This window comes from Chiloscyllium plagiosum, chromosome 21 (assembly GCF_004010195.1).
Source record: "Chiloscyllium plagiosum isolate BGI_BamShark_2017 chromosome 21, ASM401019v2, whole genome shotgun sequence".
Classification (NCBI taxonomy): domain Eukaryota; kingdom Metazoa; phylum Chordata; class Chondrichthyes; order Orectolobiformes; family Hemiscylliidae; genus Chiloscyllium; species Chiloscyllium plagiosum.
Window position 1 is genome coordinate 57,053,766 of NC_057730.1, and position 25,829 is coordinate 57,079,594.

At 40.1% G+C, this 25,829-nt stretch overlaps 1 protein-coding gene across 7 annotated transcripts in view; it reads left to right on the forward strand.

Annotated features, from left to right (window-relative positions):
* LOC122560905 overlaps positions 1 to 25,829 on the forward strand; it is a 52,401-nt gene that overhangs the window by 11,223 nt on the left and 15,349 nt on the right. For 2 of the 7 annotated variants that reach the window (XM_043712145.1, XM_043712144.1), the window contains 3 exons: positions 3,437 to 3,687; positions 12,800 to 12,940; positions 14,749 to 14,953. In XM_043712145.1, coding sequence (XP_043568080.1) covers positions 3,451 to 3,687; positions 12,800 to 12,940; positions 14,749 to 14,953 — 583 coding nt within the window. In that variant the 5' untranslated portion in view covers positions 3,437 to 3,450. Of the gene's footprint in view, positions 1 to 705; positions 792 to 1,595; positions 1,698 to 3,436; positions 3,688 to 12,799; positions 12,941 to 14,748; positions 14,954 to 18,424; positions 19,838 to 25,829 lie in introns of those variants that run through there. The other 5 variants (XM_043712147.1, XM_043712149.1, XM_043712143.1 and 2 more) reach the window with 5 other exon arrangements.

Genomic DNA, 25,829 nt, shown 5'->3' on the forward strand with positions numbered 1-25,829 from the left:
TCTCAAAGATAGTGGAATCAAGGGTTATGGAGATAAGGCAGGAACAGGATACTGATTAGGAATGATCAGCCATGATTATATTGAACGGTGTTGCAGGCTCGAAGGGCTGAATGGCCTACTCCTGCACCTATTGTCTATTGAGATATTGAATATTTCAGTTCACTGCCTAGTTAACACTTCCTTGCTTCATATTTGTTTGTTTCTGTTTTCCAATTCTGATTTTGATCTAAAAAAAAAATTAACAGCAACATTGGAAAGTTCTGTGGACTAGGAAACTCCCCTTTTGCCCCTTGGTTCAAATCTAGCCTGATCTAATGGAATCAAAGTGACGCATCATTCTAGCCTCTGGACATACTACAGCAATTCCTCACAACAGTATATTAGGATCAGATTTCTTCAGCTGTTTCAACAATGACCTTCCCTCGATCATAAGGTCAGAAGTGGAGTTCTTCACTGACAAATGTACTGGTGTTTAGCTCCATTTGCAATTCCTCAGATAATGAAATAGACAATGCTGGCTTGTAACAGGTTCTGGAGAACATCTAGTCTCAGGATGATAAATGCCAAGTAATATTCATACCAGACAAGTAGCAACTATGTCCATTAAAACAAGTTCCTTACCATTGCCAAGTACCCCACCATCAATATTTCAGGGGTAGAGTAAAGTCATTGACCAAAGACTCTATTGGATAGCTATATTAATGCTGTGGTACTACGTAGACCGTTGAACAGGCATTATACAGAAAATGACTCAGACTCCTGAAAGGCTGTCCATAACGTCTTCAAAGAGAGTAAGTTCGGTAATTTGCAGCCAAAGTACCTTTTCAATTTCATGATAATTGCTAATAATTGACAAGGAATATCTGTGACCCAGAAAATGAATAAAAACATGACAATGAATTGCTGGAAATCTTATCAAATTTTTCTTTCTCTCTTTTCTGTCTTTTATTTCCTCTATATTACAACTGCAATCTTGTTTTGGAAGGGTAAAATGAAGTGGGGGGAAGTTATATGACCTATTCTGAAATCTGCTTAACAACAGGCCCAAGTGACATAACTGTAAAGATTAAAGAGAAGTCTTGTTTGTTTTTCTGGAAAGATGGTGTAAGATGCTGAAATTTGGAGATTATGGCAGCAGTAGCTATCCTTACCGTAGTTAGGTTGTGACTCTCAGGAAGATGTTGAGAATGTCAGCTTACAAATGGTTATGCTTTAAACCATACATTTAATTCTAAGATAGGATAACTGATGGACATTTCTGTTTGGACAGAGGTCCATCTAAGAATGATACACCATACTTACAAATTAATTTCATTGCAAGACTGAATCCTTGGAGGTAAATAAGACTTAACGTTCTAAAGAAGGGTCACTAGATCTGAATCATTAACTCTGATTTCATTCTACTGATGCTGCCAGACCTGCTGAGCTTTTCCAGCAATTTGTTTCATTTTTGTTTCTCATTTCCAACATCTACAAATCTTTCAGTTTTTAGTGAGACAAAAATCACTTCCACTTGAAAGTATTTCTTTTCCATTACTTTTAGTGAGTATCCATCACTTACATATTTAATTTATATTCTTTGTATTTGAATGCAGAATCTCACGAGATACCAGTTTACTCCAGTTTCTGGAGCAGCAGGACATCTGACAGAGCAGCTCAGACAACTGATTTTTCACCTTTAACTACATGTTCATTCTGTAAGTTGCTGTTAGATTTAGTCCCCAGTGGTGATGACAGTGATAGCCACATTCTTATTTCTGCTATTGCTCCTTAACGAGAGGAGTGATTGACTGTGCAGATTGTACCTTAGAAACAGGACATGGTAGTTGCACTACAGTAAAATAAAGAACTGCAGATGATGGAAATCAGAAACACAAACAGAAATTGCTGAAGAAACTCAGCATGTTCAGCAGCACCTGTGGAGAGAAAGCAAAGTCAGTGTTTTGAGTTTGATGATCCTCAGGTTGTACATTTGCTCGCTGAGCTGGTAGGTTTGTTTTCAGATGTTTTGTCACCATGCTCGGTAACATCATCAGTGAGCCTCCGGTGAAGCGCTGGTGTTCTGTCCCGCTTTCTATTTATGTGTCTTGGTCTCTTGAGGTGGGTGATATCATTTCTGGTTCTTTTTCTCAGAGGTTGGTAAATGGGGTCCAAATCAAATGTGTTTATTGATGGAGTTCCAGTTTGAATGCCAGGCTTCCAGGGATTCCCGTGCGTGTCTCTGTTTAGCCTGTCCTAGGATGGATGTGTTGTTCCCAGTCACAGTGGTGTCCTTGTTCATATGAATGTATGGATACTAGTGAGAGTGGGTCATATCTTTTGGTGACTAATTTTTGCTCATGTATCCTGGTGGCTAGTTTTCTGCCTGTCTGTCGGATGTAGTGTTTGTTACAGTCCTTGCAGGGTATTTTGGAAATGATGTGTTTTGCTGGTGGTTGGTGCAGGGTCCTTTAGGTTCATCAGTAGCTGCTTCAGTGTGTTGGTAGGTTTGTGGGCTACCATGATGCCAAGGGATCAGGATAGTGTCTACTTGTTTGGGTTTGTTGTTTCAGAATCGGCGGACTGTGTTTATCAGGTGTTTATCTTAAATATGCTGTGTAGGTAATTTCCTTCTGCTCATAGTTCCTGGGTCCAGTGTATTGTGGCCTGTTTAAATAATGTCCTGATGCAGCTCCGTTTGTGGGTGTGGGATGATAGCTTCTGTAGTTAACTATCTGGTCTGTGTGTGGTCCGACGATCCTTCTTCAGACCTGAATTCTCACTGACTGTTTTGAAGAAGAGACACTGGGCAAAGCATTAACTCTGCTTTCTCTCCACGGATGCTACCAGACCTGCTGAGCAACTTCTGTCCTTGTTACAGCTGCATTGCACTGGTCACGGCTCTCCAAGGCCACATAGATTAAATGCAGAAGATCCTGAGCTTAACTGGGGAAGCTTTGTTTCAAAGATTTTTGAAGGGTGATAGGTGGTGGTAATTTTTTATCTCTAGATCAGCGAAAAGCAGCATGAGATGACTGTCTTCTATTGGTTTTACAAAATATGGCAAAAATTTGTTGAATTCAGGAATATAGATAAATATTATCACCAAGTATTTTCTTCTTTCCAGCTTTTTATTGAGTGAGTTGAAAGAGGCTAAAAATAAAGACTAACAATGCAGACAGAATTCTTTTGACTTGCTTGAGCTCTGCATTAGTAGCTTAAGATGTTAAACAAGCTAATTAAATTCCAAATTTATTACTCAACAATCTATAATTCGTTCCATTAGCAATTTATAATGTCCTCAATGAACTATACAATCAAATGCTATTAGTGAGAAAAGTTTTTCAAATCAGGAAATTACACAGTTTGACCATTTGTTGACTTGAAGATATTCAGCATAGGAACTTATAAATATGGTATATTCAAATTAAATGTGCTTTTTATGTATCATTTACAGATTAAATTTACAAGATGTCAAATCATGAATGGACACAAATATTAACTGGGTTTGGCAAAGGCTGCTGCACCCACACAGTTCTCACTGACCAGGCCAAGGAAATGACTGTTGTCAGGGACCAACCTTACAGGACAAATGTTGCAAAGGAGATGCAGCCTGTGAGCCACTTTGGTACCAGAGCCATGCATCGAAGTACATTGACGCTGGGAAAAAAACCTGCAGTATCAGATTATACAAGCTCCTATAAGCAAGTAAGCTCCCTGAAAGATAGGTATTGAATCTGAATTAACTTTGATAACAAGCGTAGCATTGAATGCTCTCGGTCAGAACGGTTTCTGCCTTAAGCACTTTCTTTTGCACTCAAATCAATTGTTCTCAATTCTCCTTTTTATTTTCCTATTTTATATCCATAACACATGGCAAAAAATATTGTGCACTATTTTCAATGAGGTGCATTGTTCAACCCATGGGAATATAACATTAATTGTGTGCACAGAACATTCCATAAGTGCGCTTTTTAAAATGCGCTTGGTGTTTGAATTTTGGTCGCTATTGCTTCTTCTAGTATGGACCAGAATCCAACATCAAACACTGTCAATTCCTTTGTATTACATGCTACTAATCAAGAGGAAATTACAATTTTGAAACCCGCAAGAACAAACAAATACCATTTTTTAAATGTTGGTACTATTTTGAAACACCATAATGTCACTATTTGTTACAGCATATTATTCTGAAATAAATTATAGCTAATTTTATTACTTTCACCATTGAAGGTGAGGAAAAGTAATGGTTTTTGTCCCTATCGATCTGTTCAGCTATAAACAAATATCTCAAAAACTAATGGACATATTTCAACAGAACCTGAATATATATTAAGTACAGCCAAAGGAAGAACTGATTACTTCTTGGTAAAATCTCTCTTCAGATCCTGGATTCTTTTGAAATGGAACCATTAACATCAGGACATAGAGTTTTTGAAAGTTGTGGCTTGTCTTGGCTGCTGTGATACAATTTAGCTCAAAATGTGAACAAGGTTTTCATAGCAGGGTTTTGGATTTGGTGTGATGTTCCTTGGTTAGTTGGAAGCTCTTACTAAAAAGCTTTATTTTTACCCTTTTTAGGTTGCAGAGCATTAACCATGTGGGGAAAAGCTTGGAGGATGAGCTGCTTTATTGTAATAATGTAAATTTAATACAATGTTGCTGAAGATTTACGCTTTACTGAGTAGCATCATTGAGAATAGAGTCATATGGCACGGAAGCAGATGCTTTGGTCCAACTCATCCATGCCGACCAAGTTTCCCAAACTAAACTAGTCCCATTTGCCTGCGTTTGGCCCAAATCCCTTTAAACTTTTCCTGTTCATGTACCTGTCCAAATGTCTTTCAAATGTTGTATTGTACCTGCATCTACCACTTAATTCCTCATAGGAACCATTGTCTGTGTGAAAATGTTGCTTCTGAGGTCCTCCTAAATCTTTCTCCTCTCACCTTAAAAATATACCTTCTATTTTTCAACTTCCCTACTCTAGGAAAAAGAGCTTTGCTATTCAATTTATCTTTGCCCCTCATGATTTTACAAATCTCTATTAGGGCATCGCTCAACCTCCTATGCTCCAGTGAAGACAGACAGGGTGATTAAGAAGACTTTTGGCACACTTATCATCATTGTTCAGACCATTAAGTATAGGAGCTAGGGCATCATATTGCAGTTGTACAGGATATTGGTGAGGCCACGTTTGGAGTGTTGTGTACAGTTCCGGTTGCCCTGCTGTAAAAAGGATATTGTTAAATTGGAAAAGGTCCAGAAAACATTTGGAAGGATGTTGCCGGGAATGGAGGATCTGCATTATAAGGAGAGGCTGGATAGGCTGGGATTTCTTTCACTGGAGTGTTGGAGGTTGAGAGGTGACTTTTAGATATTTATAAAATCATGAAAGGCACAGACAATATGAATAGCCAAGGTCTTTTTCCTAGAGTAGGGGAGTTTAAACTAGAGGGCATCAGTTTGGGGTGAAAAGGAAAATATTTAAAAGGGACCTGAGAGGTAACTTTTTCACACAGAGGGTGGTACGTATATGGAATGAACTGGCAGAAGTAGAGACGAGTACAATTACAACTTTTACAAGACATTTGGACAAGTACGTGAATAAGAAAGGTTTAGAAATATATGGGCCAAATGCAGGCAAATGGGACTAGTTTAGTTTGGGAATCCTGGTTGGTATGGACAAGTTGGACTGAAGAGTCTGTTTCTGTGCTGTATGACTGTATGATTGTACATGTTTCAAAATAAAAGCTTCTTGCAAAATTCAGTATTCATGATGCAGGATGTTTTCTTGCAAAGATACTGGCTTTTCACATTGAATATACACTTTGCCAAATAATCAACTGGTGCTAATTGTGAATGTACAAAAGTATGTTCAATCCTGCCACAATATTATCAGGATCTTTGGAACTAATGCAATGTAAGTGTATTTGTAAATAAAGGGCTGGCCCACAGAGACAACAAATTTAGTTGTGGTTACATGGTGGTAAAGGGATAAGCTCAATCTCAAATACTGCAAAGCCCTTACAGCCTAATTAATAATGGTACTTACTTTCCAGGTCAGGGGTTGTGGGTTCATTGAGGGTGAGCAGATTTTTTTGGTATGAAACAAATACAAAGTCACCTTCTCTCAGCAATTCCTTAACTGCTAGCACAGATAAAGTTCCTTTCACAATTGTACAATTGTGAAAGTAGATGCATCTAAGAAGGGGGCTAGTTTTATTCATTCTGCCCCTGTTAGCGCAGTAGAACTGTCCAATTAACACCTCTCCCTCGCTGTTTCTCCATGACCCGTAAAACTGCAGCTATTTTAAAACCCAGTTCCCTTTTGATTGTTACTGTTGAACCTGCTTCCATCAACCTTGCCCATTTAGATCACAACAACACACTTTATTTAGTAAAACATACTCCTCTTCCAACCTCCTTTAATGCCTTCCTTGCTCCAAAGAAAGCATCCCAGTTTCTGCACTTCTTGAGTCTCTGAAATTTTCAATTCCGGGCAGTATTCTTGCAAATCTGTTCTGCATTCTGTCTTCCTGAAGTTGATGTCCAGAATTAAATGCAATTCTCAAAAGGAAGCCTCACTAACACTTTATAAAGGGTTAGTATAACTTTCTTGATTTGGAGATGCCGGTGTTGGACTGGGGTGTACAAAATTAAAAATCACACAACACCAGGTTATAGTCCAATAGGTTTAATTGGAAGCACTAGCTTTCAGAGCGCTCCTCCTTCATCAGTTGGTTGTGTCAACCACCTGATGAAGGAGCAGTTCTCCGAAAGCTAGTGCTTCCAATTAAACCTGTTGAACTATAACCTGGTGTTGTGTGATTTTTAACTTTGTAACTTTCTTGCTCTTGTACTCATAGAGTCAAAGAGATTACAGCATGGAAACCTTCAGTCCAACTTGTCCATGCAACCAAATATCCTAACCTAATCTAGTCCCATTTGCTAGCACTTGGCCCATGTCCCTGTAAACCCTTCCTATTCATATACCCATCCAGATGCCTTTTAAATGTTGTAATTGTACCAGCCTCTATCACTTTTAAGAAGGTGGGTGGTAACGACAAGCCAGGGAACTATAGACCAGTGAGTCTGATGTCGGTGGTGGGCAAGTTGTTGGAGGTAATCCTGAGGGACAGGATGTACATGTATTTGGAAAAGCAAGGACTGATTAGGGATAGTCAACATGGCTTTGTGCGTGGGAAATCATGTCTCACAAACTTGATTGAGTTTTTTGAGGAAGTAACAAAGAGGATTGATGAGGGCAGAACGGGAGATGTGATCTTTATGGACTTAAGTAAGACATTCGACAAAGTTCCCCATGAAAGACTGATTAGCAAGGTTAGATCTCACGGAATACAGGGAGAACTAGCCATTTGGATATAGAACTGGCTCAAAGGTAGAAGACAGAGGATGGTGGTGGAGGATTGTTTTTCAGACTGCAGGCCTGTGACCAGTGGAGTGCCACAAGGATCTGTGCTGGGCCCTCTACTTTTTGTCATTTACATAAATGATTTGGATGCGAGCATAAGAGGTACAGTTAGTAAGTTTGCAGACGATATCTGGTCTGCATGGACGGGTTGGATCGAAGGGTCTGTTTCCATGCTGTACATCTCGATGACTCTATGACACTTCCTCTGGCAGCTCATTCCATGCATGCACCTTTCTCTGTGTGAAGAAGTTGTCCCTTAGGTCCCTTATAAACTTTTCCCATCTCACCCTAAACCTATGCCCTCTAATTCTGGACTCCCCCACCCCATGAAAAAGACCTTTTCTATTTACCCTATCCATTGCCCCTCACAATTTTATAAATCTCTGTAATGTAATTCCTCCGCCTCTGACACTCCAGGGAAAACAACCCCAGCCTATTCAGCCTCTCCCTATAGCTCAAATCCTCCACACCCTGGCAACATCCTTGTAAATCTTTTCTGAACCCTTTCAAGTTTCATAACATCCTTCCAATTGGAGGGAGACCAAAATTGCACACAGTATTCCAAAAGTGGCCTAACCAATGTCCTATACAGCTGCAACATGACCTCCCAACTCCTATACTCAGTGCTCTGATCAATAAAGGAAAGCATACCAAATGCCTTCTTCACTATCCTATCTACCTGCAACTCCACTTTCAAGGAGCTATGAACCTGCACTCCAAGGTCTCTTTGTTCAGCAAACTATGGCTTTATCAATTAAACTGAGGATTCCTATATGTTCTCACAGCTTTGTCAACTTGATAAATATGTATTAATGTGGGAATGATAAGTTAATTTGTTTCTTTGTACATTACTGCATTAAAAAAGGATATTTGGACGTGTTGTATACAATTTTTAACCCAGTGTTAATTACTGACTTTGGAGATTTGGGATTAAACAGATGAGCAGGGACATAAAGTTTACCCAGGGCTTCACTGAATTGAATGCCACTATCATTTCTGAAGTTACCCAGCCTATTTGATTTCTAGGTGATTGTTGTTTTATATAGTGTTACAAGCATGGTGAAGTCACCTGTCCTAAATTCTGCTATTTCCATTAGTACTCAGTGGTTATCATATCCTTACAACAAGCATCCCAATTACTTGGCACCAGAGCAAAAGTCAAGGGAAGTTCACAAGCTGAGCACATGAACGTCAACTGCTGTACTGTCAGCCTTTCTACCATTTGCTGTAGGCAGACATTTGCAAAATCCAGTTAGATTCAATTTTCTATTGGTCAGCTCCCAGCTTTCTTTCATTGCTTTCAAAGAGTGTAAGAAGGCCAGGCTGGTAGATGCTGCACAATAGCAGGGTGACACCCACCTGCTTACCCATATCATACAGGCTGAGACACTTGCGTTTGCATTTAATTGAGGAAAAGATTTATCTTCAGAAAACAAGCTGTCAGAATGTCACACAACAGTACATTGGACAAATTGTTCTTCTAGCTGGAATTACAATTACCAACTACTTTAATTTCTGTGCCACAGATTAGGTCATGGCCTTCATGGGAATATTGGCAATTTAAATCAAATATCTACACACAGATGCGTGAAGCAAGCAATCATACTCTCCCAGAGTTGCCAACTTTAAGCATGTGTTCAATGGCTAGCACCATGTTACAGGGCAGTGCTATTTTATACAGGAACAGGTTTCTCACCCTATAGTCCTGGTTAAAAATCACACATCACCTGATGAAGGAGTGTCGCTCTGAAAGCTAGTGTGCTTCCAATTAAACCTGTAGGACTATAACCTGGTGTTGTGTGATTTTTAACTTTGTACACCCCAGTCCAACACCGGCACCTCCAAATATAGTCCTGGTGTTTGAGTACTCTAATTAATAATATTTCTTCAAAAAGTAGGCACATCTCTGAGTGAAAGGTCAAAGGCCTGAAATGTTAACTATTTCTCTTCAAAGTTGCTGCTAGATTTGTTGAATATTTCCAGCATTTCCTTTGTTTTTATTGAAGTACCTGGGTGACCATTCAAAGACACAGGCTTATGTCTATAGGCTTATCTGATGGTTATAATGATTGTAATGATGGTGTAATTATCTGATGGTGTAATGCTGATAACACTAGGTGAACGGCACTGTAATGAGGACCTGGTTATCAACGAGAGTTGTCATTAAACACATTCTAGACAAAGAACACTTCAGATGCTTGGATCAATCAGAAAAATCTTGACTATGCCATGGCCTTAAAAATGTGTAGTACTGTTCTTCACAATGTCTGGTATAGCCCTGTTTTTGATCAGGAGATTAACAAGAGATGCAGTGTACTGCAGAAGAGAGGGTAACCTGCTTCCATTACAAGAAGCATTCATGTCACTCTGACAAAGGGGATTCTCAAATATTACAGCTGCCCATTGTGAGAACAGTCTGTCAAGACAGTCACCTTTCTTGCCATAAATTTGCCAACATCTATAAAGCTTTTCTTGTGCACATCAACGTCAACTGCTTATGTTCTGGCAGCGGACCTGTGCAGAGTTGGACATCGAGTGAACTGGGCCTCAAGGCAGCTTGGTATTCCATGTTTAATTGACCAATGCATTGCTGAAAATTGTCACCTTTTGATCTACATAACCAGTTAGTCCTGGACAGATTAAGAAGTTTGCATTACTGATTGACATGACGTTTGGGTTCAAACAACATTCCACAATCCATGTTTTCACCTGTGGTTTAAAATTCCATCAGTCTCGTGTGTGAGAGCAGTAACTTCTTAACTAATGACCCATCAGTAATCAGTACAGGTGAAAGCTTCTAGTGAAGTTAGTCAGACATTAATTTGTTTGTGTTGAGAATCAGAGACTATAGGAAGACAAAAATCAGATTCTTATTCTGAAAGTGGAATCAAATCAGCCCAGCTCCCAGAAGCAAAGCAATAGTTTCATGTGTCTGATGTGTGCTGTGCAGGAGTGCAGCCAGAACTATGTACAAGCAGTCAAATTAGTATCTGAACAGAATTTGTGTAGCTGGACATACTTATCCACAAATATGTGAAATTCAGACTGATCCTGAAGCTTCTGGGATAGGGTAAAAGTTACCTTCTGCTCTACCAACACAATGAGGTCGAAAAACCTGTGCAATGTGTGGTGGTGGATATTGGCAGAAAGCCTCAGCTCCCAAATTCCCATTACCGCAAGGCCTGTACTGCTAGTAAATAGGAGTAATTCTTATATTTGCTATTAGTAAATCACATACTTTTTAAACTATTGGAATTAAATGGCACAGAAGAAGGCTATTTGGTTGGTTATTCCTTGGCCAGCTCTTTCTTAGCTACCTAAATTAATTTCATGCACTCGGTGTTTTTTCATCACACTGTAATTTTTTATTCCCTTAAAAGTATTTATTCAATTCTGTTTTGAATGTTCCTATTCAAAGTCTTTTCCTAATGACACCTCTACTTCTTTTTCCAATCATCACCAATTGTCTCTTCTGATTACCAACCCTTCTGCCGCTGGGAAGTGTTTCTCCTTCTTTATATCATTTATGATTTTGAACCCCTCCATCAAATGTCTTCCAAACCTGCTCTGGTAAACAGTCCCAGCTTCTTCAGTCACTCCATGTAAATGAAGTCCCTTTTCCTGCAGTCCAATTCTAATCAATTTGTTATGCATTTTCTCCGATTTTTTGGCACCTTTCCAAAAATGTGGTGGCTAGAATCAAACCACTTTGGCTGCAACTTAGCCAGTAGTTCTTCTGTAGTTCAGTTATGTCAGAGCAGAGTTGTTCTTGATTTTAGAACATAAGGACTAGGAGCAGGAGTAGGCCACCTGGCCCTTTCAGCCTGATCCACCGTATAATAAGATCATCACTGATCTTTTTGTGGCCTCAGCTCCACTTACCCACCCAGTCACCATAACCCTTAATTTTTTTGAACAGTAAAGGAATTATCTACCTTAGCTTTAAAAGCATTCAATGAGGAAGCCTCAACTACTTCACTGGGCCAGGAATTCCAAGATTCACAACCTTTTGGGTAAAGAAGTGTCAGTCCATACTTTCTCAAGTAAGGAGATCAAAACTGCACACAGTACTCCAGTGTGGCCTCACCAGCACCCGATACAGCTGTAACATAACCTCCCTGCTTTTACACTAAATCCCTTTAGCAATGAAAGATAAAAATCCATTTGCCTCCTTAATTACCTGTTGTACCTACAGACCAACCTTCTGTGATTCATGCACAAGGACACCCAGGTTCCTCTGCACATCTGCAATTTTTAACCTTTCAAATAATAGTCATTTTGCTGTTATTCCTACCAAAATGGATGCCTTCACATTTATTAACATTGTATTCCATCTGTCAGACCTTTGCCCACTCACTTAAACCATCCCAGTCCTCTGCAGACTTTGCTGTACCACTCATCTTTGTGTCATCTGCAAACTTCGACACACCACACGTGGTCCCCAACTCTAAATCCTCTATGTAAATTGGAAATAATTGTGGTCCCAACACCAATCCCTGAGGCACACCACTAGTCACTGATCACTAACCAGAATTACACTCATTTATCCTCACTTTTTGCTTGCTGTTAATTAACCAACCTTCTATCTATGCTAATATATTGTCTGTAACTCCTTGCACCTATAAATTATGCAGCAGCCTTTTGTGCAGCATCTTGTTGAGTGCCTTTTGGAAATGTTGAAATTTTCTTAGCCCTCTTTTCAGCATCTTCTCTGATTTTGTCTTGGCTCTGAGATTGTCTTTATCCTGAACTGCTTCTCTCAGTGGATCTTATTCTGAATATTGCCTTTTACTCTGGGCAGAATGTCGTCATTAGGGGGTTAAGCTCAGCATTCAGAACTGTTTAGAGTCTGGTTTTTCACTTTGCTGCCATCAGTCAGAACAATTCGTTCAGAATTGTTGCTATTCCACATCTCCATGGGATATGGAAGATATCTGTGGAAATAGAAGCATATTAATCTGTCTTAACTGCCCTCTTCTCCTCACCTCCACCCTCATCCCAGTGCCTCATCTCCCACCAGCCTCTCTCCTTATCTTTATCTGTCCTTAATCCATTTTCCTGGTTTGTTTTTGACAGTCCTGCATTGGAAGGGTTTAGAAAGATATGGGCCAAGTGCTGGCAAATGGGACTAGATTAATTTAGGATATCTGGTTGGTATGGACGGGTCTGTTTTCGTGCTGTACACCTCTATGACTCTACAATCTTGTTCCCCCCCCCCCACCCGTTTAGTCATTTTTATTTGGCTCCGTTACACATCTCTCCAACAAATTTTTTAAATGTCCTGAGCTTGGAAATAGGGATTTAATATTTTAAAAGCAGTTAAGCTAGCAGAATATTATTTTCATATTTTTTCTTTTTTGACATATATTTCATTTCTTTCACTAGTATTATACTATTCAGAAAGCTCAACCTATAATCAAATATTCTGGTTACCCTGATGAAATAAAACACCTTGGTATGAATACAGATGAAAAAGAACACGTAACTACACACAGAGCAACCTTTTTTGTGAAAGATGTTATACCAGTAAGTTTGAGAACTTGAGATGGCTGTGTTTATAATACTATATATTTCACTATTTGTCATTACGTAACTGGTTTTACTCCATTTTATCCTGTTAATTAGCTTTGTATTTTAATTATTTTAAAATGTTAATTTCTGTATAAGCGGTTTTATTGATTGATGTTTCTTCCTGATTCAGTGTCAAAAATAAAATATTGCAACAAGTGCTATAAATTTGAGCCCATGCCCTCTTAAGCTTCCTTGTTAATTTAAATATGGGGTTATATCTTCCAAAGTTTAAAGAACATTGTATCATTCATCTTCTAGCTAATTTAATTACCAATCTTGCATTGGCATTCACTTCCTCCCTGCATCACGACTTTGTGTGGAAAGTGTTTGTTCCACTTTCTGTGCCTTTTTCTCCTCCTTATAATTTCTTACATCCCCATGTGTTTCGACAACATCACTTTGTCACTCAGTAATTTCACAACTTGGCCACTTAGTAACTCTGTGCCCTGTCTGTGAATATCTTTGTGTAACCTTTTTCTGAAAAATGTCATTGTCCCATTATCAGATTATTTTATTTTCCTGTAAAGTTAGGTTTTAAATCGTGGGTTCACTTTCTCTTTTAATTGTATGTGATCTTGATTCCGTCTATATAACACAATGGACAGTGGTACAACCTGAGTCCTTAATTCAAAGTAGAACAAAGCTTCTTCCTGTGAGCCACACAGGGCATTTACTTTACAAGGCCAATGTTAGAAAGAATTGTTACGTTCAGCAAACTTCAGAAAATAAGTAAACAAATTTTTGAATGGAATTATATACAGCAAGCATTCTGATTTGGTGAGAACAGAATTATTCTTAGAAACAGGAGTTTCACCAAATTTCTTCACTTTCTTTTCATTACAAGATTCTAAATTGATGTAAAAGCTAGCCTTAGGAGTAGAAAGTTATAACAAGGCATCATAATTATAGAATTTGAGAGATTGGTTAAGTGAAACCAGGAAGAAACATTTCCAGGAAGAATGATGATTAAATGCCCACACCTGCCCCAAAGGGCCATATATGCGCAAACAATACGGTGTTTTTAAAAATAGATAATCAACTGGAAGGGGAAATCACTTTATTGAAACACTTCTTTTAAAAAGAGGTTCAAGAGTTCAAGTGGATTTGATTGACAGGATTTCCTGTTTTTGTTATTTGATGGAATGTGGAATTGCTGCATAGACTGATGTCCGTTGCCTCTCTCTAATTGCCCTTAAGGTGACAAGGAACTAGCTCCTTGAACGCTGCATTTCAGGGGAAAAGGTAGGTCATACGCAGTGTCATGAAGGAGAGAGTTTGAGGTTTTTTGACCCAGTGTCAGTATAGTGTGTGGCTTGAGCGGAATCTGCAGGTGATAGCATTCCCTTGTCCTTTTAGAAGGTAAATAGGTCTGGAAGATGCTGTTGGAAGAGTCTTGATGAGTTACAACTGTGTCTGAGTCACCCAGCAAAAGGGAGTAAGATTGAACTGCTGATGAGAGAATTTGTGGTCCAGCACTGAGGGCAGAAGGTTTAAAATCTCTCTTTTCAGGCTGTGCCTGGAGAGGATTAGTTAGTTTTTCTTTATTTGTTTACTCTCTAATTTTTGAGGTTTTCAACATTACTTCCAGTTTCAAAGTTTTGCATCTAGCTGTTACTATTAGGCTTTATTAGTTAAAGCAAATATTAGGCTTAATATTAAACATATCTTTCACAGATATATTTTAAATTAATTTTTCTAATTTTGTGTATTCTGGAAGAAGTGCAACTTTCAAACAAATACTAAAATTTGTTCTTTTTAAAAAGCGCAGAATTCTGAACAAAACAATTGTTGAAAATCGAATGAAAAATACACGGGGCCTAGCAATGAAAGAAATCACCAACCCTAAGTGTCGCAGTGCAAGTTACTGCACTTCTTATTCCTCAGTGCATGATATCAGGGTCCATCATCTAACATCTGCTAATATTGCTGCACTTCAGCCAAAGAGACCCACTCACAACATCATTACGGGTATGTAGTGCCTCTTCCAACTTGTTTCTTTAAACTACAAGATCATGTAAATACAGTAAATACAATTAGGACTGAAATATTAACCTTGAAATTACTTTTTGAAGTAAGAGTAGGATTGAAGTATAACTTTGTAGGAGAGGCCTTCCCCGGGCTGTGGATAGGTCCCATTCTGGAGTTTGTTCACAAGTGCAATTGGAAGCAACTCAGAACACAATGTAGACAATGTTTATAGGGACAGGGAATGTCTGTATGTTGAGTATTTAAAATTGCACCCCTGCGTGAGACTACATTCATAAATCAGAGACCTCCTGTATTGTCCTTTTAGGATAGAGATGAGGAGAATTTTAATCTGCTGGAGGGTAGTGCGACTTTGAAACTCTCTCAAGAAGATTGTAGAGTCAGAGGTGTCTCTATTTTTAATGCAGAGGAAGACAGATTCTTGTTAGACATGTGAATCAAGTGTTATCAGGGATAGATGGGAATGTAGAATTCCAAACACAAATAGATCAGCTTATTGATCTCTTATTGATTTTGGAGCAAGCTCAAGGAGCTGACCAGTCTCCTCCTGCTGTGATTTCATATTTATATTTAACTTTGATGTTCGAGAGAATAAATCATGATGCCTTACACTAACTCTGTGTGTTTTTCAGCCAGTGGCTTTTGATAATTAGTGCAGTAACTGTAACCAGTTCAGTTTTTGGAACAATGTGCAGACTCCAATAGGAAACCTCACAGAGCACTCACCGGCCACTCACTCCATCTGCAGCCTGCATTGGTGCAGTGTGTTTTATTTCTCCACAGCCGGTGCATGACTTTGGAAATATAATCACTCTCGTTTAATGAACAACTACCCTACCTTTCAGACACAGCAATTATATTGACATTGTGGTTCAGTGTGATGGTGTTAATTAATGGTTAAGTCTTAGCTGGTTGGGGCACTGGGAATATTTCCATCCTGCTGTTCAAAGAGTCAGTCCCATGAGATTCCATCCACTTCAATGGACAGACAGACAGACCATTGGATGAGCAAGGTACCAGAGTGTAACTAGATTTGAAACAAAACAAAAAATTGCTCGAAAAGCTCGGCAGGTCTGGCAGCATCTGTGGAGAGAAATCAGAGTTAATGTTTTGGGTCCAGTGCTCCTTCCTCAGAACTCTGGTTTCACCAAAGTGAAGGAAAATCATGCAGGCTTCACTGTTCTCATTGGCTTGGCTGCCCTGCTTAGTGCATTTGGTGAGACAGTGCCTAACATAGAGGCATACAGCACAGACATAGGGACGTGGCTGGAGTGAGCATCTGATGCTGCTGCCTCTAAAACATTGTCACATCTGTCTTCTCCAGACTTTCTCTTAGTTGGCAGAGCAGTGGTGTGCAAGTTAAAATAACCAGAATAGCTCTGTTGTGCTGGAGACATTGCAGAATATATTGTGATATTTTGGGCGGCACGGTGGCACAGTGGTTAGCACTGCTGCCTCATAGCGCCAGAGACCTGGGTTCAATTCCCGCCTCAGGCGACTGACTGTCTGGAGTTTGCACATTCTCCCCGTGTCTGCGTGGGTTTCCCCCGGGTGCTCCGGTTTCCTCCCACAATCCAAAAATGTGCAGGTTAGATGAATTGGCCATGCTAAATTGCCTGTAGTGTTAGGTGCAGGGGTAAATGTAGGGGAATGGGTCTGGATGGGTTGCGCTTCGGCGAGTCGGTGTGGACTTGTTGGGCCGAAGGCCTGTTTCCACACTGTAAAGTAATCTAATCTAATCTAATCTATAAAATCTTGAACACTGAAACAGGAAGACACTTCACTGACACTAGGGACTTCATTCCTAAAGTGGGTTAGCATCCAAAATGCATAAAAATGTCAGCCCTGAAATTGTATCAGGGTAATCCCAGCTCAGACCGCTGTTTTTCTCTGGTGCTCTGTAGTCTTTTATTGAAGTGACAGTGAGAACCCAGGAGAACCACTCTGGAAATTCAGGGCTGGACTTTCATTAAAGAAACACACATAATTACTTCAGTTTCAGAGACTCTTCTACATTGGGGAGGTAAAATGCAGGCTGGGTGACCACTTTGCGGAACACCTATGTTTTGTTTGCTAAGGTGACTGCAGGCTTCCTGTTGCATGTCACTTTAACGCCCCACCCTCTTCCCTGGCCAACATCTCTGTCTCAGGTTTGCTGCAGTGCTCCAGTGAGGCTCAGCACAAGTGGAAGAACTGCACCTCATTTTCCCCTTGGGGACCGTGCAGCCTTCAGGACTCCATATCAACTGCAATAAGTTTAGGGCCTGACCACCTTCTCCCGTGCCTTTTAATGCTGCCGGATCTGCTGAGCTTTTTCAGCAATTTCTGTTCCCATTTCTGATTTCCAGCATCCACAGTTCTTTCAGTTTTTACTTAAGTTTATTTGTTTTTTGACACATCAGGAAAACTTTCTTGGATAAAAATAACTAAATTAATGGAAGATGAAAGTAGTTTAAGTGGTGCAATGAGAGATTGATTTGACCAGTGTACATACTGTACAGTCATTGTGAAAGTGTTACATAGGCCAGCAGCTTTGTGAAATCTCGTTAGAATCTCGGAAATAGCTGTACCATAACAGACCAACATTTTCACTCAGGATATTTCATCATTTCTGACCTAGAAAGTACAGAATCCTGTTCCTTAATCAATTTAGAGTTTAAATATCACAAATAAAGAGAAAGTTAATACTTAATAACAGCAGTCGATCCACAGCAAGACTTGGCTCCTGCTTCTGAGCTCTCGGGGGCACAGTTTCCTCTTTTACTGTATTTTATTGATGTGGTCCGTCTCTTTCTGTCAACATGTTCTGTAATCTCTTCCTTTTATACTCATCAACATGCACTAGCCACATCATATTAGTTTGCCCTGGCCAATATCATTGGATCAGTTTCAAGTCTTTGGTAGTTGATGGACCTCCTCAGGCCCAGCATTCAGGCACCTAGAGTTGGCTTCCAGCTTTCCAAAGGTTCTCAACTTTACATTTCTGTCAATAACTTAATTACTGCAAGTTTGTAGTTTTACATTCATCTTACCCTTTAGTTTACAAATAGGTTCTAAGGTCACATCTCATCTGTTATCTCTTTCATTGTTCTTACACAGAGATTTTAACAACAAAAAAACACAATCAAGTAAATATTAACACAGCCAGTTTCAATCTTTCGGAGCATTTAATACGCATTAACGTCGGCTGAATGATGTACACCTTTTCCAGTCGAGTCTGCTGTAGTCAATTAGATCACGGCTAATCATCTTTCTAGCTTTCTCCACCGCATCTCCTTCACTTGCTGTCCCTGGAACCCATTCCATTTTTGTGCTGATGATATCAGGAAATATTTTTACTTTAACATCACCAGTGAGGGTGACACCCACAAACCTGTGTTGGTGCTATGTTACTTCAAACTCTGATTTCTTCCATTAAAGTGATTGATTGACACTATTCATTCCTGTCTGTAGGTGAGGAAGACCCCAGTGTTCAGCACACAAACTACAAGAGAAAGTCAGGAGCCTGGCTTCAACAGTGTTCAAGGCAACGTGAATGCTTTTATGATCGTTCCTTTCTGTGCTGAGAGTTGAACAGATTCATTACTATTTCTAGTAAGGGTAGAGTCTGGCTCCAACTCACTATATGGGTCCTTTAAATTTCACAACCTGTCAGATTTTATAACCATGAATCAAGCTCAAATTGGAAATGTTTTAATTTGTAATTGGAAGATAGTTAAGTGAGCTGAATGATTTTCCTGTGTATATGTATAACATTGTTAACCCATCTATATGCTCCCACTAAGTGAGATGTAATGTATTAAACCGAAATCTTTAAATTGACTGTAAACAACACCGATGCAATATAGCAGTGAGGGACATTAGTGCACCTTGTAAACTGGTACATGTCACATTGCATTGGTTCAGTGTAAATGATCAATTTTCATAATTTTGGAATAAGTAAGTTTGAAGGCCAGGAGAAAAGTAGTTAAATAGGCCTTAGGTACAGAAAGGTCATTACATGCCAACTCCTCTAATACTGCACTAATTTTTAGATTGTTTAATCTTACTGTTCAGATGTGTTATGACGCAGTCTGGAGCAGGTTTGGCTTGAACCAGGGCACTCTAGCCCAGTGGTAAGGACAGTGCCAGTGTGCCACCAGACCCTCTATATCTGAGAATTACATTGTGTACACAGTGTAAAAACAGGTCATTTGGTTTCACTTGTATTTGTACATATCCTTCCCAACATTGTTCCTCTAACCTGATTAGCAAATCTTAATTCTTACTTCTTCATTTATTAATCTAGTTTTCCCCTTAAATGCATTTGTGCTATTCACCACCACTTCTCCATGTGGAGCAAGTTCCACATTGTGGCTATGGGGTAATGATGTAAGGTGGACAGGCTAAAATCTGAGCTGTTCACTTTGAGCATTAGTTGGGAGTCTCACAATTTGATAATGTCTCTGCTGAGCACCAATCTCTCTTCCCTTTTCAAACGATTTGTGGAATGTGACTACATTCATGTACCTGCTTCACCTACTCCATCCTCTTTCTCCTGTGCTGATTCTTACCTTAATCCACTGGTAAGCTGAAACCATTCCACCAGGTACTTGTTGAACACCATTACACTCTGTGAGAAGCATGTCAGCTGGATGATCTCAAATTGTCTCAAACAGGAGAAGCTAACCCCTCCAAAAAGAGTAACTTGTTAATGTGCTGAATGCTGTTTCGCAGTGTTTCCCTTTATTCCTTCACCAGGTATGAATGTCACCAGCAAAGCCCACATCTAACTGCCTTTGAACCAACCTTTGAACTGAGCCATTTCAGAGGGCAGTTAGAAGTTGCTATGGATCTGGAGTCATACGTGGGCCAGACCAGGTAATGTTGGCAGATTACCTTTCCTAAAGGACATCAGTGAACCAGATGGGATTTTACAACAAATGATAATGGTTGCAAGGTCATCATTACTGAGACTACCTTTAAATCCAGATCAGGTAAATCGACTTGAGTATAGACAAAGGTGGTTGTCTTGCAAAAGATGCTTTAGTTACTTGATTAACTTATGCAAACTTATCATTCAAATTAGCCATTTTGACTTTATATATGTAGTGGTCAAACAAGGAGGCAATGACATGATTCCAATAAGCTGGTCATAAAAGAGCAGTCCGAGAAGTGTCCATTAACAGTTTTTAAGATTATGGAAGCCTCAAGGCTATTGAGGAAAACACAGGCTGAGTGATTGGTTCAGGATTGCCCACAGACAATGCATCAATCCACACAACCCCCTCAACCTCTTCCCCAAGGTATATGCTGCACCTTTTAACCTGATCAAATGCCCCAGGAGTGATTTGGTAACATTTCGACAGAGCAACATTAGGATAGGTGGCTAAAAGCTTAGTCAGAGATTTAGAGGAGTGGTATGAAGCAGAAAGTGAGAGGATTTTGAGAGGGAGTTGCAGAGTTGAAGCGGGAGGTAGCTGAAGATATGAGACAGCCAGTGTTGGAGCGCTGAAATCAAGGCTTTACCAGGAGCCAAAACTGATGGAATAGTGACCTCAGAGACTTGCTGGGCTGGAGGAGGTTACAATCACTGGGCAGGACCAGGCCGCGGAGGGATTTGAAACAGGAATGAGAATTTTAAAATGGAGGCCTTGTAGAACAGGAGCCAGTGTATTGTTAGAGAGCACAGTGGTGATGATTGAGATTTAGTGCAAGACTCTGTCAGCACAGTTTGGGTTGTCTTTATGTTTATGGAGTTTGCAAAATTGATCATGAACTTGGAACTAACAGAACAGAGAGTTTCGGCAGCAGGTGAGCTGAGGGAGAGTGGAGCGTATAGATGGACAATGTAACCAGGTTGAAAGTAGCTAGTCCTAGTGATGAGGATATAGGATCATCTTCTCTGTTCAGGGATGGGGTGACAAACAGTCTAGTTCTGTCAGTAACCAGTATCACAATCATGGAGGCAGCGAATGACCCCTCCGCTTTCTCTCTCCTTGTTTGACTGCAACAGGTTTGTTTTTAATAAGGATATGCTTGACCAGGTTAGTGAATATTTAGCTGTTTATGTGCTGTGATAATAAATGGACAATGGGACATGTTTTTGTGAGATTAAGAAAGAAAATGAGTGGCTTTATTATACTTAAACGTGAACAAAAATACTAAGAGTCGTTCTGATTTTCATTCCCGAAATAATATACGTGACAGCATGGGGAAGGAATGTCCCGAAAAAGAGAACGTAGAACAGCGACAGGACGTTCCATATTCAGTAGAATCATAGCTAATCCAGCTGTGGTCTCAAATCCACTTTTCCATCTGCCACAACACTCAACAATCCACTATCTAATACTGCATCGAATAAATTCAATGACTCCACTTTCACTGAATTCCACCGAGTAACTGTAGAGGGTTGGGATTAACATCAGAAGAATAAGTGAAGTGTACTGATGGAAGGATGATGTCAGTGCCACATAATTGAGTATATTGGGCTGGGAGAGTGGCAAGGCTCTATCTGAGTATGAGAAGAGGGAGTGAATGACGTTGTAAATAAAGAATTCTTGCACAAAATTCCATGGGCTCCAGCAGCCTGACTTTGGGAGACTAAATAGGGTTAGACTCTAAACACGTATCAAAATACTAAATCCTCAGAGAAAAATTCTCATTGGTTAGCACTGCTGCCTCACAGCGCCAGGGACCCGGGTTTGATTCCAGCCTGGGTGACGGTGTGGAGTTTGCACATTCTCCCTGTGTCTGTGTGGGTTTCCTCCGGGTGCTCCAGCTTCCTCCAACAGTCCAAAGATGTGCAGGTCCAAGTGAATTGGCCATGCTAAATTGCCCATAGTATTCAGGGATGTGTAGGTTAGGTGCACTAGTCAGGAGTAAAAATGTAGAGTAATAGCGTAGGGGAATGGGTCTGGGTGGGTTACTCATGGAGGGTCAGTGTGGACTTGGGCTGAATGGCCTGCTTCCACACTGTAGGGAATCTATGGATTCTGTTATCAAACACTCATTTGGCTTATTTGTAGGTTGCTATGTATTTCTAACATTTTCTTTCTGTGAAACTGGTGTTAAGTTCTCATTTAATACATTAGTCATTTTCTCAGTATAATGCAGTTTCTCTTTTTAATGGGCCCATAAACCCTTTTAACTCTACCATTTCAAAGCAGCAACTAAAATATCCTACACTCTGCAGTGTAGCTCAAACTTACAGTGCTGAGACTGTCAGCTAGCTATTTGTATTTTTAATTCATCTTTCATTTAATTAGCTGCTGATTAGTGCCTTAACCTGTTTATTTTTTATATATTTATTTGTAGGATAATAAATATCCTGGCTGGGCCCAGCATTTATTGCCTGTCCCTAGTTGCCCCTTGAGAAGGTGGGGGTGAGCTGCCTTCTTGAACTGCTGCAGTCCATGTGCTGTAGGTTGACCCACAATGCCCTTAGGGAAGGACTTCCAAGATTTTGACCCAGTGACTGTGTAAGAACAACAATATATTTCGAAGTCATGAACGACTTCGTGGAGGGGAACTTGCAGGGGGTGGTGTTCCCTTGTATCTGCTTCCATTGTCCTTCTTCTTGGAAGTGATTGTGGGCTTGGAAGGTGCTGTCTGAGAAACTTTGGCGAATTCTGCAGTGCATCTTGTAGATAGTACAAGTAGTTCTCCTATAATGCCATAGTTATGTTCCAGAGAAACTCTCAAATAATGGGGCCTGTGAGAAAAGTGGGGTTAGGGGTAGACTGGAAAAGAAATATCACTCACTATCGTTCACAATCACCCAGACGTGTAATGCAATGTATAGCACAGCCTGAATGAAGGTTGAAATCATATTTATTAACATAAGTTAATTTAACACAGTACATTTAAAAATGTAAGGAAGCTGCTCTCTGTACAGTATCTCTCGCAGGAAGCTGCTCTCTGTACAGTACCTCTCACAGGAAGCTGCTCTCTGTACAGTACCTCTCACAGGAAGCTGCTCTGTTAGCAGCTGACATCGGCGCACGCACAGAGCCACATGGAGATTTTGGCACGCTCAACGGCGCATGCACAGAAGAAAGTGCACAAACCGATCTCTGCTGGAATCATCCTATTGCCAATGGAGGTAAACATTCTCCAAAATAGTTCCCTAATTCTTCAGCAAAGTTATAGCCAAATTGTGCTGCCGAAACACGCATTATACCAGAACTGCCCGTACAGACTGCTGTTACTGAGTGTCAGTGGTGGAGGGATAGACTAGATACAATAGATATTTATGTATTTCAGAATCCAGTCATTTCATTTATTGAAAATATATTCATTGTCAATGTAATCTTTCATGGTGTCAAAACCTGTACAAAATGTACAATGGTTTGGATTATACGAGACCTGGCAATCTTGTGCAGATAGAGGAAATTCTGCCCAGATTTCCCTCACAAATGGTAAGCTATTTTCCAATTCTATCAAAGGCAAACCAAGGGGCGGGTTGGTTCTAGCCTGGCAGGCAGTAGTGGTAGTGGTTTTGGGTGAAGAGGTGGGGGAGGATGTTAGGAATCTGAAAGGTTTAGTCATGGTTTAAATGATTCTAGCAGAGGGAAGAGACACACAATACTGATGAAACATACAAATCTTTCTACAGCAAATTAAGCAAGGTAGAGTGAGTTCAGCTATGTTGAGTGTCAAGAGAGTACAGCAAGCCTGAATGATCTATAATGCTGGGAGTGTAATGGGTAAGACCGATGAGTTAATGGTGTGGATTGATACATGGAAATATAATATTGTTGCCATCACAGAAACTTGGTTGAGGGCTGGACTGGCGACTCAACATTCTGGGCTGTAGAATTTTTGGGTGAGACAGAGGAGGCTGTAAATAAGACCGATGAGTTAATGGTGTGGATTGATACATGGAAATATAATATTGTTGCCATCACAGAAACTTGGTTGAGGGCTGGACTGCGACTCAACATTCTGGGCTGTAGAATTTTTGGGTGAGACAGAGGAGGCTGTAAAAAGGATGGTGGTGTAGCACTATTAATTATGGAGTCAATTAGTGTGGTAAGAGATGACATATTAAATGAGGCTTTGTGAGTAAAACTAAGGAAGGTTAAGGAGGCAGTCACTCTACTGGGAGTGCATTATAGACCCCCAAAGAGTCAGCAGGAAATAGAGGAGCAAATATATAGATGGCTCACAGAGGTGTGTAAGAGAAATAATCAGGTAAGTACACTGGGGGATTTCAACATTCCCAACATAAGTTGGGATAGTTATACTCCAAGGGTTTAGAGGGAGCAGATTTATTGAAATATATCCAGGGGATTTTTTTTTTGTGCATCAATAGGTAGCAGGCCCAACAAGGGACAATGTAGTTTTTAAGGGAGATGGTAGAAATGAACCAGGAAATTACAGACCAGTGAGTCTCACGTCAGTGATAGGGAAACTATTGCAGAAAATTCTGAATGTGCAAATTAATACCCACTTGAAAAGTCAGATTTAGTGATAATCAGCATGGGTTTGTCAAAGATTGCCTAACAAATTTGTTAGAATTTTTTGAAAATGTGATCGTGTGTGGATGAGGCAAGTTCAATTCATGTAGTTTATGTAGATTTTAGGAAAGTGTTTGACAAGGTCCCACATTGAGAAGGTTAAAGCACATGGAATTGGCAAGATGGATCAGAAACTGACTTAGTAATAGGACACAAAGGGTACTGGGAGAAGACTGTCCAGTAGTGTTATCACACGAGTCAGTACTGGGACCCTTATTGTTTGTTTCATACGTAAGTGATACAGTTGAAAATGTTGGAGGAATGTTATGCAAATTTGCAGTTGACACCAAGATTTGTGGAGTGATTAATGGTGAAGATGATGTTTGTAGGTTACAGGATTATACATGTGTTGGTCAGACTGGCAGGCCAATGACAGGTGGTATTTAACCCTGTTAAGTATAAGATAGATGAAGAAACAAGATGGAGTATTTAATGAATGGCACAACACTGGGTAGAATAGAATATCCTTTATTGTCACCTGTACTCCAGTATAGAAGTACAGGACTACAGTGAAAAGTTTTTAGCAATGGCTACCTTTGACTAAGATTTGTACCTAAGATAGTGTCAAGAGTAAAAAAATGTAATCTTGTTATACAAAAAGAGGATTAAAAGGAAAGGAAAGCAATAGCATTGCTTACAGTCTGAAGAGTTAGGAATGAGATAGTTATAACGTTATGAAAAGCATTTACATTACAGTCCAATAGAGAATATCAAAAGCAGCAGCTCAGCATGTGGCACCAGCCCAAAGTGTAACATCACTCCAGTCCACTCCTCACACCAGCACTCAGCAGTAACAAGGTAAGTCACACTGTACAGGAACTCACCTGCACCACATGCCACGCCGGGTCTCAGGATTTCATTTCATCGCTCTGGGATTCAGAGGTAGACAGGGATTTTGGGGTAATTGTTCACAGATCCCTCAAGTCAGCAAAACATATGAATAATATAGTGAAGACGACACATCGGACACTTGCAGTCAACAGTTGTGGCATTGAATGTAAAAGCAGGGAGGTAACATTGGGAGTCATACAGAGCATTGGTCAGGCCACAGGTGAGTACCATGTGCTCACTACAGGAAGGATGTGCTAGCACCAGAGGATGTTGCTATAAGGAGAGACTAGAGGCTTGGATTGTTTTCATGAGAGCAGAGAAGATGGGGGATGTAAGACTGAGGTGTATGGACAGGGTGAAGAGAACAGCTGTTCCCCTTGGTTGAGGGGTCAACCACAAGGGAGCATACTTTTAGGGTAAGGGGCAGGAGATTGACAGGATTTGGGGAAGAAAAACGTTTTTGCTCAGCAGGTGGTGGGAAATCTGGAATGCACTGCCTGGGAAGGTAGTGGAGGCCAGAAATCTTA